Source organism: Saccopteryx bilineata, chromosome 3 (genome assembly GCF_036850765.1).
Source record: "Saccopteryx bilineata isolate mSacBil1 chromosome 3, mSacBil1_pri_phased_curated, whole genome shotgun sequence".
Lineage (NCBI taxonomy): Eukaryota > Metazoa > Chordata > Mammalia > Chiroptera > Emballonuridae > Saccopteryx > Saccopteryx bilineata.
The window spans coordinates 312148231-312161743 of NC_089492.1; the positions used below are offsets into that span (position 1 = coordinate 312148231).

A 13513-nucleotide genomic window follows, 5' to 3' on the forward strand; every position below is an offset into this window, starting at 1 on the left:
AACACTACTCTCCTTACTTTCTTTGTTCCAGCCACGCTTGCCTACTCTCTGTCCCTTGAGCAAACCAAGCTCCCTCCTACCTCAGGGCCTTTGCACTTTCTGTTCTTGATGCCTGGAATGCTGCCCCTCAAACTCCATCTTCTCATAGCTAGTTCCTTTTTGTTATTTGGCTCTCAGCTTAATTGCCATTTCCTAAATTTCCTTGTTTATTTATGTGTTTATGTTTTGTGTCTGTCTCCCCCAAAGAATGTCAGCTTCCTAAGAGTAGGGTATAAATCTGTCTTGTTTATAGCTTTATCTTGAGTGTGTAAGTAGTGATTGGCTCATAGATAAGAGTCCCCTTTTCATTGCATAATATAAAGAAAAATGGCTTAATATTAGATTGAAACTTGGGGGAAGGAAGAAGGAATGAGACTTAATTCAAAAATGAAACTTCTAAAATAATAGCTAACATTTACTAAGCACTTTCTATGTTCCAGGCACTGTTTTAAGAGCTTTCCAGGCCCTGGCCAGTTGGTTCAGTGGATAGAGCATCAGCCTAGTTTGCAAACATCCCAGTCAGGGCACACGTAAGAAGCGACCATCTGCTTCTCTCCCTTTCCTCTTCCACTTCTCTCTCTCTTCCCTTCGCATAGCCAAAGGTTGGTTGGAGCATCAGCCCCAGATGGGGGTTGCTGGGTGGATTTTGGTTTGGGCACATGCAGGAGTCTGTTTTCTATCTCCCCTCCTTTCACTTTAAAAAAAAAAAAAGAGGCCCTGGCCGGTTGGCTCAGCGGTAGAGCATCGGCCTGGCGTGCGGGGGACCCAGGTTCGATTCCTGGCCAGGGCACATAGGAGAAGCGCCCATTTGCTTCTCCACCCCCACCCCCTCCTTCCTCTCTGTCTCTCTCTTCCCCTCCCGCAGCCAAGGCTCCATTGGAGCAAAGATAGCCTGGGCGCTGGGGATGGCTCCTTGGCCTCTGCCCCAGGCGCTAGAGTGGCTCTTGTTGCGGCAGAGCGACGCCCGGAGGGGCAGAGCATCGACCCCTGGTGGGCAGAGCGTGGCCCCTGGTGGGCATGCCGGGTGGATCCCGGTCGGGCACATGCGGGAGTCTGTCTGACTGTCTCTTCCAGTTTCCAGCTTCAGAAAAATAAAAAAAATAAAAAAAGAGCTTTCCATAATTCATTTAGTACTTAAAGAATCTATAAAGAGATACTATTTTGATACTAGCATATTCTTTCCTAGCCACCTGCCTGGCTCATATCCTATCTCCTTCAGACCTTTTTGCCTTAATATCACCTCGAGGAGGCCTTCCCTGACCACCTATTTCAAGTTGTACCTCTTGTACCTTCCCTGTTTAATTTTTCTCCTAAGCACTTATTGACTTATAACCAACTGTGTGTGTGTTTGTGTGTGTGTATATACAGTGTGTCCGTAAAGTCATGGTGCACTTTTGACCGGTCACAGGAAAGCAACAAAAGACAATAGAAATGTGAAATCTATACCAAATAAAAGGAAAACCCTCCCAGTTTCATACCTATTCAGTGCTGTTCGATGTGGGCTCACGCACAGATTTTTTAGGGCTCCTTAGGTAGCTATCCCGTATAGCCTCTACAGACTCCTCACTGACTGATGGCCTACCAGAATGGGGTTTCTCCACCAAACTGCCAGTTTCCTTCAACTGCTTATCCTACCAAGTAATGTTATTCCTATGTGGTGGCGCTTCGTTATAAACATGCCGATATTCACGTTGCACTTTGGTCACGGATTCGAATTAGCGAGCCACAGAACACACTGAACTTTCCTCTGTACCGTCCACATCTGGCATGACCGTGGGCTGCTCTGCTGTATACACTGTGTTATGTCATCATCTGCGCATGCTCACATGCTGCCACATCATCCTACAGAAACTGGGAGGGTTTTCCTTTTATTTGGTGCAGATTTCACATTTCTATTGTCTTTTGTTGCTTTCCTGTGACCGGTCAAAAGTGCACCATGACTTTACGGACACACTGTGTGTGTGTGTGTGTGTGTGTGTTGTGTATATTGTTGTTGTTGGTTGATTTTAGAGAAAGAGAGAGAGCCATTAATTTGTTGTTCTACTTATTTACATATTCTTTGGGTCATTCTTGTATGTGCCTTGACTAGAGATCAAACCTGCATCTTGGCATATATGGACAATGAATGCTCTAACCAACTGAGCTACCTGGCCAGGTAAAACTGTATGTTTTATTACTTAAAAATTTCAGAGAAGCAGGAAGTATGGTGCTAAAATAATGAACTCTAGAGCCACACTGGTTTGGGTTTAAATGTGAGTTCTGTGACTTGCTAGCTGTGTGACTTTGGACAAGTTGCTTGCTTAATCTATCTGTGCTGCAGTCTCCTCATATAAAAAATGGAGACTATAACAGGATGTACCAGACAGAACTCTCAAGAGGACTGAATTCATTAGTGTTTTAAAGTACTTAGAGCCTGACCTGTGGTGGCGCAGTGGATAAAGAGTCGACCTGGAAATGCTGAGGTCGCCGGTTCGAAACCCTGGGCTTGCCTGGTCAAGGCATACATGGGAGTTGATGCTTCCAGCTCCTCCCCCCTTCTCTCTCTCTCTGTCTCTCTCTCTCTGTCCCTCTCTCTCTCCTCTCTAAAAATGAATAAAGAAAAAAAAAAAAAGGAAAAAAAAAATAAATAAATAAATAAAATAAAGTACTTAGAGCAGTGCCTGGCCCAGAGTGACCACTAGACTGTGTGATTGTTACATAAGAAAATTTATTTTATGTCCTTTGTCTGCCTCCCTCACGAGAGGGTAGGCAGGGGTGTTGTCTGTTTTGTTCCATGGGCTGTCCCTACTGCTTAGATTAACAATGCTCAGTAGGTTTTTGTTGGATTTCCATTTTAGAGATGAGAAAATTGAGGTACATAGGGGTTTTTTTTCTCTTGATGCTCAGGCTGTACCCCAGACTAAGTAAACAGAAACTCTGAGGATGGGACCCAGGCATCTGTATATTTCTATTAAGAAAAATTTTTTTTTAAGTAAATCTTTTTTTTTCTAAATTTTTTTTTTTTTTTTATGTATCAATTTTAGTGAGAGAGAAAGAGACAAAGAGAGGAACATAGATCTGTTCCGGTATGTTCCCTGACCAGGGATCGAACCAGCAACCTCTGTGCTTCAGGATGATGCTCTAACCAATTGAGCCATCTGGCCAGGGCTCTACTTAAAATTTTTAAGTGTGGTGAAATATACATAAAATATACCATCATAACCTTTTTTTTTTTTTTTTTTTTGCATTTAAGCTAGGCCTTTTTGGAATTTTTTTTAAATTAATTTTAATGGGGTGACATTGATACACCAGGGTACATATGTTCAGAGAAAACATCTCTAGGTTATTTTGACATTTGATTATGCTGCGTTACCATCATCCAATTGTCTTCCGTCACCTTCTAACTGGTTTTCTTTGTGCTCCTTCCCTCCCCCAACCCCCTCCCCCTCCTCCCCCCCACCCCGTAACCCCCACACTCTTTTTTTTTTTTTTTTGTATTTTTCTGAAGCTGGAAACGGGGAGAGACAGTCATTTTTTTTCCCCCACACTCTTGTCCATGTCCATCATAACCATTTTTAAGTCTGTTGTTCAGTAGTGTTAATTACATTCACTTTTGTTGTGCAACCAGTCCCCAGAACTCTTTTCATCTTGCAAAACTAGAACTCTATAACCATTCAACTTCCTCCTCCCCTTCCTCCCAGTCCCTGACATAAACACATAAGTGTTTTGCCCAGTGTTAGAGCTGGGATTTGAATCCATGCAGAATGTAATATGTGAGTAAATTAATGAAGGAAGGAACAATTACCTTAAACCTTGCAACTGGATGGAACCTGGGAGCGCGGGGACTGGAATATCCTCCACTGGCCCTGCCTCAGTCATCCGCCTGTCCCTACTGCCTGCAGCCTCGGCCACCTTCGAGGACTTCCAGATCCGCCCCCACGCACTCACAGTGCACTCCTACCGAGCGCCTGCCTTCTGCGACCACTGCGGAGAGATGCTCTTCGGTCTAGTGCGCCAGGGCCTCAAGTGCGATGGTAAGAGGTGAAGGGCTGGAGGCGGGGCCTTGGGCGGAGCTCAGAGCCAGGAGGCAGAGCCTAGGAGGCGGGGCTCGGAGAGAGGTACAGCCCAGAGGTAGGGCTTGGGGGAGGAGTTGGGGGTGGGCCAAGGGGCGGGGCTTGAGCGGGGGTGGGGCTCAGCCTGGGGGTGGAGCCTGAGAGGTGGAGCTCTGAGAAAGAAATAAGGGGCAGAGCTGAGGGGAGGAAAGGGGGCGTTCACAGGGAAGAGGGCAGGCCTATATCAGAGGGATCAACCAGAAAACCTAGTAAAAGTTATATACGTACAGTATTAAGGGATTTTTGGAAGGAATTGGTTTACAGGATTATGGGGGCTGGCTAGCCAACTCCTAATCTGTAGGGTAGCTGGTCAGCAAGCGCAGGCTGAAGGAACTGTCAGGCAGGAGCTGAAGCTGCTATCCGCAGGCAGAATTTCTTCATCTGGGATGTCTCAGCTCTGCTTTTTAAACCTTTCAACGCTGCTTTTTAAACCTTCAACGGATTGAAACAGGCCCATCAGATTAACTAAGATAATCTTCCTCATTTAAAGTCATCTGATTGTGGACTTGAATCACATCTACAAAATAACTGCATAGCAACACCTGTAATAGTGTTTGAAAAATGAAGGATGCTAGCTAGCCTAGCTGAATTGACACATAAAGCTGACCATCAGAGTCCACCCCTTGTCAACTTGGCACCTCTGTCCGCTAGTGCTGCCAAAAACAAAATACCTCAGGTTGGCTGGCTTACAGATATTTATTTCTTACAGTTCTAGAAGCTGGAAAGTTTAAGATCAAGACTCCAACAGGGTTTGGTTCCTGGTGAGGACCCTCTTACTAGCTTGCAGATGGTACCGTGTGCTAACACAGCATATAAAGAGGGCAATTTCTGAAGTATCTTCCTTTTATAAGGACCTCAGTCTCATCAGATCAGAGTCCCATTTTTATGACCTCATTTAATCTTAATTACCTCCTTAAAGACCCCATCTCCAGCCTGACCTGTTGTGGTGGCGCAATGGATAAAGCGTCGACCTGGAAATGCTGAGGTCGCCGGTTTGAAACCCTGGGCTTGCCTAGTTTGGAGGCACATATGGGAATTGATGCTTCCTGCTCCTCTCCCCCTTCTCTCTCTATCTCTCCTCTCTCTCTCTCCTTTCTAGAATGAATAAATAAAAATAAAATGAAAAAAAAAGACCCCATCTCCAAATACAGTTATATTATCAGGTTAGGGCTTCAATATATAAATTTGGGGGGGACACAAATATTCAGTCTACAATAAGCACTGCACTCATACACGTCTCCTTAAATTGTACTTAAAAAAAAATAAAGAAACACATTGTGTCCCTTTAGCTGAGATGTCTCAAGGCTAAGCCCAAGCATCATGATCAGGAGGTCCCTTCCATCTTTGGTGCTTCTGAGTGAGAATGTTGAGATCTCACCAGCTTGCAGTGAAGCCCTCAACGCCCACCTTGGCTGTGCTCTACACACAGAAGATGGTGACCATTCATTCTGCAATGATGGTCTGCACCTCCAGTGTTCAGTGTGCCAACTTCGTGGTGATCATACTCATATGGAAATTCAGAGTCTCTGATAACCTGTGTTCCAGATGGTCTATGGCAGTGATCCCCAACCCCCAGGCCGCAGACTGGTACCGGTCTGTGGGCCATTTGGTACCAGTCCGCAGATAAATAACTTACATTATTTCCGTTTTATTTATATTTAAGTCTGAATGATGTTTTGTTTTTTTTTAAATATTTTATTTATTGATTTTTTAGAGAGAGAGGAGTGAGAGAGAGAGACAGACAGAGAGAGAGAGAAGGGGGAGGAGCAGGAAGCATCAACTCCCATATGTGCCTTGACCAGGCAAGCCCAAGGTTTCGAACTGGCGACCTCAGTGTTCCAGGTTGACGCTTTATCCCACTGCGCCACCACAGGTCAGGCTGAATGATGTTTTATTTTTTAAAAATGACCAGATTCCCTCTGTTATATCCATCTAAGACTCACTCTTGATGCTTGTCTCAGTCACATGATACATTTATTCGTCCCACCCTAAAGGCCAGTCCGTGAAAATATTTTCTGACATTAAACCGGTCCATGGCCCAAAAAAGGTTGGCGACCACTGGTCTACAGCATCAACTACGATTGTTTCCATGTAGCCCTAATTATTATATATTGTGGCATTATTTAAGGACTTGAGATAAGAGCCATATCAGGCTTGCAAAAAAAATGATTTAATGCATTCAAAACTGCTTTCAATGGGGCTGTCATCCACACATCATATCCAGTTCTTTTTTTTTTTTTGTATTTTTCTGAAGCTGGAAACCGGGAGAGATAGTCAGACAGACTTATGCCGGACCAGAGCCACTCCAGCGCCTGAGGCAGAGGCCAAGGAGCCATCCCCAGTGCCCGGCCATCTTTGCTCCAATGGAGCCTCGCTGGGGGAGGGGAAGAGAGAGGCAGAGAGGAAGGAGAGGGGGAGGGGTGGAGAAGCAGATGGGCGCTTCTCCTGTGTGCCCTGGCCGGGAATCGAACCCGGGACTTCTGCACGCCAGGCCGACGCTCTACCACTCAGCCAACCGGCCAGGGCCTCATATCCAGTTCTTGATGTCTTGGCATATGTAACCTTCATCGTGGCGCAACCCTGGGTCATCAGATACTAATGGACAGTCTTAGCATGGACTTCCTTAGCCCTGCTTCACAGACAGTGATCCATGTTCATATGGTTCCAAAAGAGACCCAAATGACTGTGCTTAATGCTACTGACACCTTCCTATGAGAGTTTGATTCTACCGTGGTACTCATATTAGGAATCATAGGTGAGAGTCTGAAATCCCATGTAGCACGTGAAAGGCCAAGGACTGGGAAGTAGTTCCTGTATGCAAAGGCCGTTCACCATCTGGAAGCTCTTCTGGTAATGCCAACAGCATTTGGGAAGCCCAGTGAAACTGCAAGCTGAGTCAGATTCTGCACGGATGAGGATTAAAAATTTTTTTTGGAAAGAAAAAACATTAACAAAGTCATGCTTGCACCTGTATGATACAGCGATCCTGAGTACAAGGGAAACATGCTAACCCTTTTTTCCACTCAGAAGATGGTGTGTGTCCGGAGTGGCATTTATTCTTCTCCTTGGATGTTCTATAATTTAAGTACTATGATATAAAGTTAATTTTTTATCAATATCTTGTGTTAGATGATAAGGGGATAGGATAGGAAAGAAAACAAATGTATTTTGTATACACACACATACTCATAAAATAAGGAAGAAATACTCCTGGCGACCATAGTTCTCATTTCTGCAGCGGGTTCCAGAGGGGTGGCTTCCTTCTTCCACTCCCCAGTCTGATTTCCCTGTGTCCTCAGCAAGAACCTCACCTGCGCATGGTCCTTTGCCTGGTAGGGTGGCGCAAACCTTCACTTCTGAAGCTTCAGGGCCAAAAGTAGTTCTGCCTGAGCTGGGTTTTTATAGATTTCATTGACTTTAATTACACACTAAAAGGTGTCCTGAGGGATCTTCAGTACTCCAGATCTGCAGAAAATGAGAACAGGGGTGGAACTTTACAGCCCAAGGCAGTGGAGTCTGTGTCTCTGACCGTCTGTGCCCTCCGCAGGCTGCGGACTGAACTACCACAAGCGCTGCGCCTTCAGCATCCCTAACAACTGCAGTGGGGCCCGCAAACGGCGCCTGTCGTCCACTTCTCTGGCCAGTGGCCATTCAGTGCGCCTCAGTACATCAGACTCGCTGCCCTGCACGGCTGATGAGCTGGTGAGGGGCTGGGGAGTGGGCAGGTTGGTGGCTGGGGGGTGATGAGGCCCAAGCATGGGGCAATGCTCTGATGTGTCCTTTTCATTCTTGCTGACCACTAGAGCCGCAGCACCACTGAGCTCCTGCCTCGTCGCCCCCCCTCGTCCTCCTCCTCATCGTCTGTCTCATCCTATACCGGCCGCCCCATCGAACTGGACAAGATGCTGCTCTCCAAGGTCAAAGTGCCACACACCTTCCTCATCCACAGTTATACACGCCCCACTGTCTGCCAGGCTTGCAAGAAACTTCTTAAGGGCCTCTTCCGCCAGGGCCTACAGTGCAAAGGTCAGCCGGATGGGGGTGGGGTCGGGTGGAGAACAGACAGATTCCACACCCCCATACAAACATACATATACACATACACATTCAGAAGTTTAGGATCTCAGCTGGAGCTCTGGCCAGTTGGCTCAGTGGATAGAGCATCTTCCAGATGTCACAGGTTCGATTCCCCATCAGGGCACACAAGAGAAGTGACCATCTACTTCTCTCCCCCTCCCTTTTCCTCTCCCTCTCTTCTTCCTCCTCTTCTCCTCCTCTCCTCCGGCAGCCAGTGGCTCAATTGATTCCAGTGTTGGCCCCTGCACCTGAGGATAGCTCAGTTGGTCCCAGCACATCAGACTCAAGTGCTAAAAATAGCTCAACTGATTCCAGACTCAGACCTGGATGGGGTTGCTGGGTGGATCCCTGTCAAGGTGCATGCAGGAGTCTCTCTGCCTCACTATCTCCCCTACACACACACACACACATACACACACACACAGGCCTGACCAAGCGGTGGTGCAGTGGATAGAGTGTTGGACTGGGATGTGGAGGACCTAGGTTTGAAACCCCAAGGTCGCCAGCTTGAACACAGGTTCACCTGGTTTGAGCAAGGCTCACCAGCTTGAGCCCAAGGTCGCTGGTTTGAGCAAGGGGTCACTCGGTCTGCTGTAGCCCCCCAGTCAAGGCACATAATGAGAAAGCAATCAGTGAACAACTAAGGTGTCACAACGAAGAATTGATGCTTCTCATCTCTCTCCCTTCCTGTCTACCTGTCCCTCTCTCTCTCTGTTACACACACACGCAAAAAACAAAAAACAAAACAACAACAACAAAAAACTATCTCAGCTGGGCTTGTGGCAGAACACAAGAATCTCAGTATTCTAATCCTTAGGAACACTGGGCCTTACAAGGGATGTGCCCTGAATTCTGATATTCTAGAACCTTTGGATTCTGAAACCCTATAATCTTGGAATCCTAGAACCTTAGAATCTAGATCCATAAGACAGAATGAAATTCTAAAACTATAGAACTTGAGAATTCTAGAATCTGAGAACCTTAGAAACATAGGATTTAAGAATTCTGGGTTGTAGGATTCAGCTAAAAGAACTACAGAATTTTAGGTTTTTACATCTTAGAACTACCAAATTGTAGATTCTGAAAATATTAGAACTTTAGAACCATGAGGTTTGAGAATAACAGAAGCCTGGAAGCATGAAATTTGAGCCTTAGAAGTGTAGATCATGGAACCATGAAATCTTAGAATTCTAGAAATCTGAAACTCTGGAATGTTGAATGATCAAATTCTAGAATACCAGAAGTCAAGATAGGTAAAAATTTAGAACTATCCAATTCTAAAATTTATTGGAACAATCAAATTCTAGAATATTCTATATCTAGGGCTAAAGAACAATAGCAACATTAAGTTCTAGAATCTTGGATGGACAGAATCCTAAAACCTTGGAATCAATCAGCTTCTGTTGACTGGAAATCCAGAACTGTAGAACTCAGGTTACTGAGTATAGTTGTATAATTCTAGAGTATAAATATATAAACCATAAAACCTTGGACATCAAGGAGTCTTAGCAGTCTGGAATCATTGAACCATAGAATCAGAGATGTGTGTAGAGTTCTAGAAACTTGGACATTGAACTCTGAAGTCTTGGAAATCTAAAAGTATAGAACCTTAGAAAAATGGGGTTATGTCAAGTTCTAGAATCTCTGGTATACCTTATAATAATCACTCAAGAGCAATGGTTCTTAACCTGGGGCCATTTTGCCCCCCTGGAATGTTGGGAAACAGTTTATTTGTCATATAGGGATGGTGCAACTGTTATCTAGTTATCTAGTGGGTAGAGGTCAGGGATGCTGACCTAAACATTCTATGATATACAGAACAGCACACTACAACAAGGAATTAGCCAGCCTAAAATATTCATAGTGCCAAAGGTTGAGAAACCCGGCCCATGAGTGTTCAAAACCTAGAATTATAGAATGTTAGATTCTGTTACATTCTAGAATTTTAGAAGTCTAGAGTAATGGATATTTACATTCTCTGAACTTCAGACACTTAAGAGTCATAGGACTTTAGAGCCACAGACATTCATCTGGCCTTCCTATTTAATCTAGTCTCTCCACAGTTGGGGAAACTGGCTCAAAAGGTGACAGCCGTGGAAGGGTCAGCCAGGTTTCCTGCCCCAGCAAGAGTAAATTCTTTATATATATATTATATATATATATAATATATATATATATATTTTTTTTTTCTGAAGTTGGAAATGGGGAGGCAGTCAGACAGACTCCTGCATGCACCCGACCAGGATCCACCCGGCACGCCCACCAGGGGGCGATGCTCTGCCCATCTGGGGCGTCGCTCTGTTGCAACTAGAGCCATTCTAGCGCCTGAGGCAGAGGCCACAGAGCCATCCTCAGCGCCCTGGCCAACTTTGCTCCAGTGGAGCCTTGGCTGCGGGAGGGGATGAGAGAGACAGAAAGAGAGGAGAGGTGGAGGGGTGGAGAAGCAGATGGGGGTGCTTCTCCTGTGTGCCCTGGCCGGGAATCAAACCCAGGACTCTCGCACGCCAGGCCAACGCTCTACCACTGAGCCAACTGGCCAGGGCCAAGAGTAAACTCTTTTGAGTCTGCTCAAGATTCTACCCTTACAAGTGACTTCCCCCACCCTCCTGTCTCTTTGCTCCCTTTCTCCCAGACTGCAAGTTTAACTGCCACAAACGCTGTGCCACCCGTGTCCCTAATGACTGTTTGGGAGAGGCACTTATCAATGGAGGTAAGAGGCTGCGGGCTGGGCTGGAAGGAGCTGGGGGCCAGGCTGGGTGGAGGCCACTCTGATGCTCTGTCCCCCTCAGATGTGCCGATGGAGGAGGCCACCGATTTCAGTGAGGCTGACAAGAACGCCCTCATGGATGAGTCAGATGACTCCGGTATCATCCCAGGCTCCCACTCAGAAAATGTCCTCCATGCCAGTGAGGAGGAAGAAGTTGAGGGAGGCAAGGCCCAGAGGTACCCAGGGCACCCTCTCGGGGTGTCCTTTGCCATCTCTACAATGTGTCAATATCACCCTCTACTTGAAAATGTCCCAGGTTCCTAAGGCAAATCTTAAGCACCCACTTTATTTTATTTTATAAATAAATTTTTATTTTAATGGGGTGACATCAAGCACCCACTTTATTTTTAACTTAACCTTTTTTTCTGGTGGGTCCTTCCAGAAATAATCTTTATTGTAAACTGACAGTACAGCGTAGGAACATGGACTCTGGAGCCAGACTGCTGTGTGATCTTAGGCAAGAGGTTAACCTCTCTGAGCCTCCATTTCCTCATCAGAGAGGTTGAGTCACTTGCTCAGTGTCACATGCCTGGCTGTACAATCACTGGGTTCGATAGGACTTAGCACTTATTAGAGGCCCACTGTGTACAAGCATGGTGCTAAGCTTCTTAGAAAGGTTTTCACTCCTCACAGCAGCCCCTTTGAGTGGAGAAACTGTGGCAAGAAGAGTTTGGGTAACCTGCTAGGCAGCCTGACTTTGAAACCCAGCCTTTTGAGAGTTCCCTTTTTTATTATGGGAAACCTGAAAAATGGGGAGTGGGGTGAAATATGCCCCCCAAAACAACTCCCAGGCTATCCAGAGATGCCCTCTTTGGCCCCAGCACTATGGTTATTTTCTTTTTTTGACATCTTAGTTGTTCATTGATTGCTTTCTCATATGTGTCTTGACTGTGGGCCTTTAGCAGACCGAGTGACCCCTTGCTTAAGCCAGCGACCTTGGGTCCAAGCTGGTGAGCTTTGCTCAAAGCAGATGAACCTGCACTCAAGGCAGTGACCTCGGGGTCTCGAACCTGGGTCCTCCGCATCCCAGTCCGTCGCTCTATCCACTGTGCCACCTCCTGGTCAGGCACTATGGTTATTTTCTGCTTGTAGTAACCTCTTGTCCCTTCTTCTACCTTTCTCAGCTCCCTAGGATATATCCCCCTCATGAGAGTGGTGCAGTCAGTGCGACACACAACACGGAAATCCAGCAACACACTGCACGAAGGTTGGGTGGTTCATTACAGCAACAAGGACACGCTGGTGAGTGGGGAGAGTGGGGCCAGATGGGGCGGGGCCAGAGTGAGGGGCGGGGCAGGATCCGTTTGAGGCGGTAGAGCTGGGTAGGGTAAGTGGGGTTATGCTAAGGCCAGCTGAAATTAGAGGTGTGGTGAGGGGCGGGGCTAAGGATGAGTTCAGGGATGGGCGGGGCTAGAGTTAGGGGCAGGATTTGGCTGGTAGACTGGGTAGGAACCCAAGCAGCACAACAGTTAGTTGAACTTGACTTCTCAATGACCTCTCAACAGAGGAAGCGGCACTATTGGCGCCTGGATTGCAAGTGCATCACACTCTTCCAAAACAACACAACCAACAGATACTACAAGGTGGGTCTTCGGCTCTCAGTTCCCTCAGACTGCCCCTCCTTACCCACCACCTTCTTAATTCCTCTCTCAGTTGCTCCAGCCAGACGCCCATGAATCATACCCTCTTCCCGCCCACTGCTTGCCCGCTTACAGCCCATCAGCTAGTGTCATCGTGCCCGTGTGTTTGATCCCAGTCCCATCACTTTCCAGCTGAGGGACCCAGGGTGACTTAGCTCACCTGTCTGCTCTCACCTGTAAAAAGCCTCAAAGAATAGTAGTCACCTCAGGGCTGTGGCCAGAATTCAGAGATAATCTACAGGAAGCAATGAGCTTAAGGACAGGCATGTGTTAAGCTCCTATTAGTTATAGACTTGTTTTTATTATTATTTTATAATTAATTTATTAAATTATGTATTTGTGTTCATCACCATCTCCCATGTCAGCACTGTGTTCCAGCCGGACTCCCACCTGCATGGTTGTAGCTGGCTTCTCTCTGGCCCTTTGCCTCTGCCCTTCACCCTGCAGTCTTTTCCCACATAGCAGCCAGAGGAGTCGATTAAAACTGTCAGAACCCTCTGCCGGCTCCCACTGCCCTTAGAATGAAACCCGCACGCCTGCTGTTGCCTGATCCGGAGCACCTTCCTTACGCTTCTCATGGTTGCTCCCTTCTCATCCTCTCCACTTAGTTCAAGCCATGCTATCTAAAATGCTGTCTTCGCTATAAAATGTCACCTCCACCATCTAAAATTCACCCCCCCATCACCTCTCTGCTCCTCGTTTTATTGGCTATATACGTCTGTCTCACTTTCATCACTGTTTCGTTCTTTCCTTCTTCCCTCCTTTGTTTCTTTTTCAGTACTTTTCAAAGCAGACTCTTCTCCCTCTGCATAGAACCTGCACTTTCTCTCCCACCCAGGCCTCCCCAACCTCCTTCCTGGTCTCCTGTCTTAGTCCCATTCTCTCCCATTTACTCTTGA

General features: G+C 46.5%; 1 protein-coding gene across 4 annotated transcripts in view; it reads left to right on the top strand.

Annotated features, from left to right (window-relative positions):
• Positions 1 to 13513, top strand: part of PRKD2 (protein kinase D2) — a 36972-nt gene that overhangs the window by 5502 nt on the left and 17957 nt on the right. For all 4 annotated transcript variants that reach the window (XM_066271731.1, XM_066271729.1, XM_066271730.1 and 1 more), the window contains 7 exons: positions 3921 to 4052; positions 7678 to 7832; positions 7934 to 8156; positions 10840 to 10917; positions 10997 to 11150; positions 12099 to 12216; positions 12480 to 12557. In XM_066271731.1, the coding sequence (XP_066127828.1) occupies positions 3921 to 4052; positions 7678 to 7832; positions 7934 to 8156; positions 10840 to 10917; positions 10997 to 11150; positions 12099 to 12216; positions 12480 to 12557 (938 nt within the window). The remainder of the gene's footprint in view (positions 1 to 3920; positions 4053 to 7677; positions 7833 to 7933; positions 8157 to 10839; positions 10918 to 10996; positions 11151 to 12098; positions 12217 to 12479; positions 12558 to 13513) is intronic.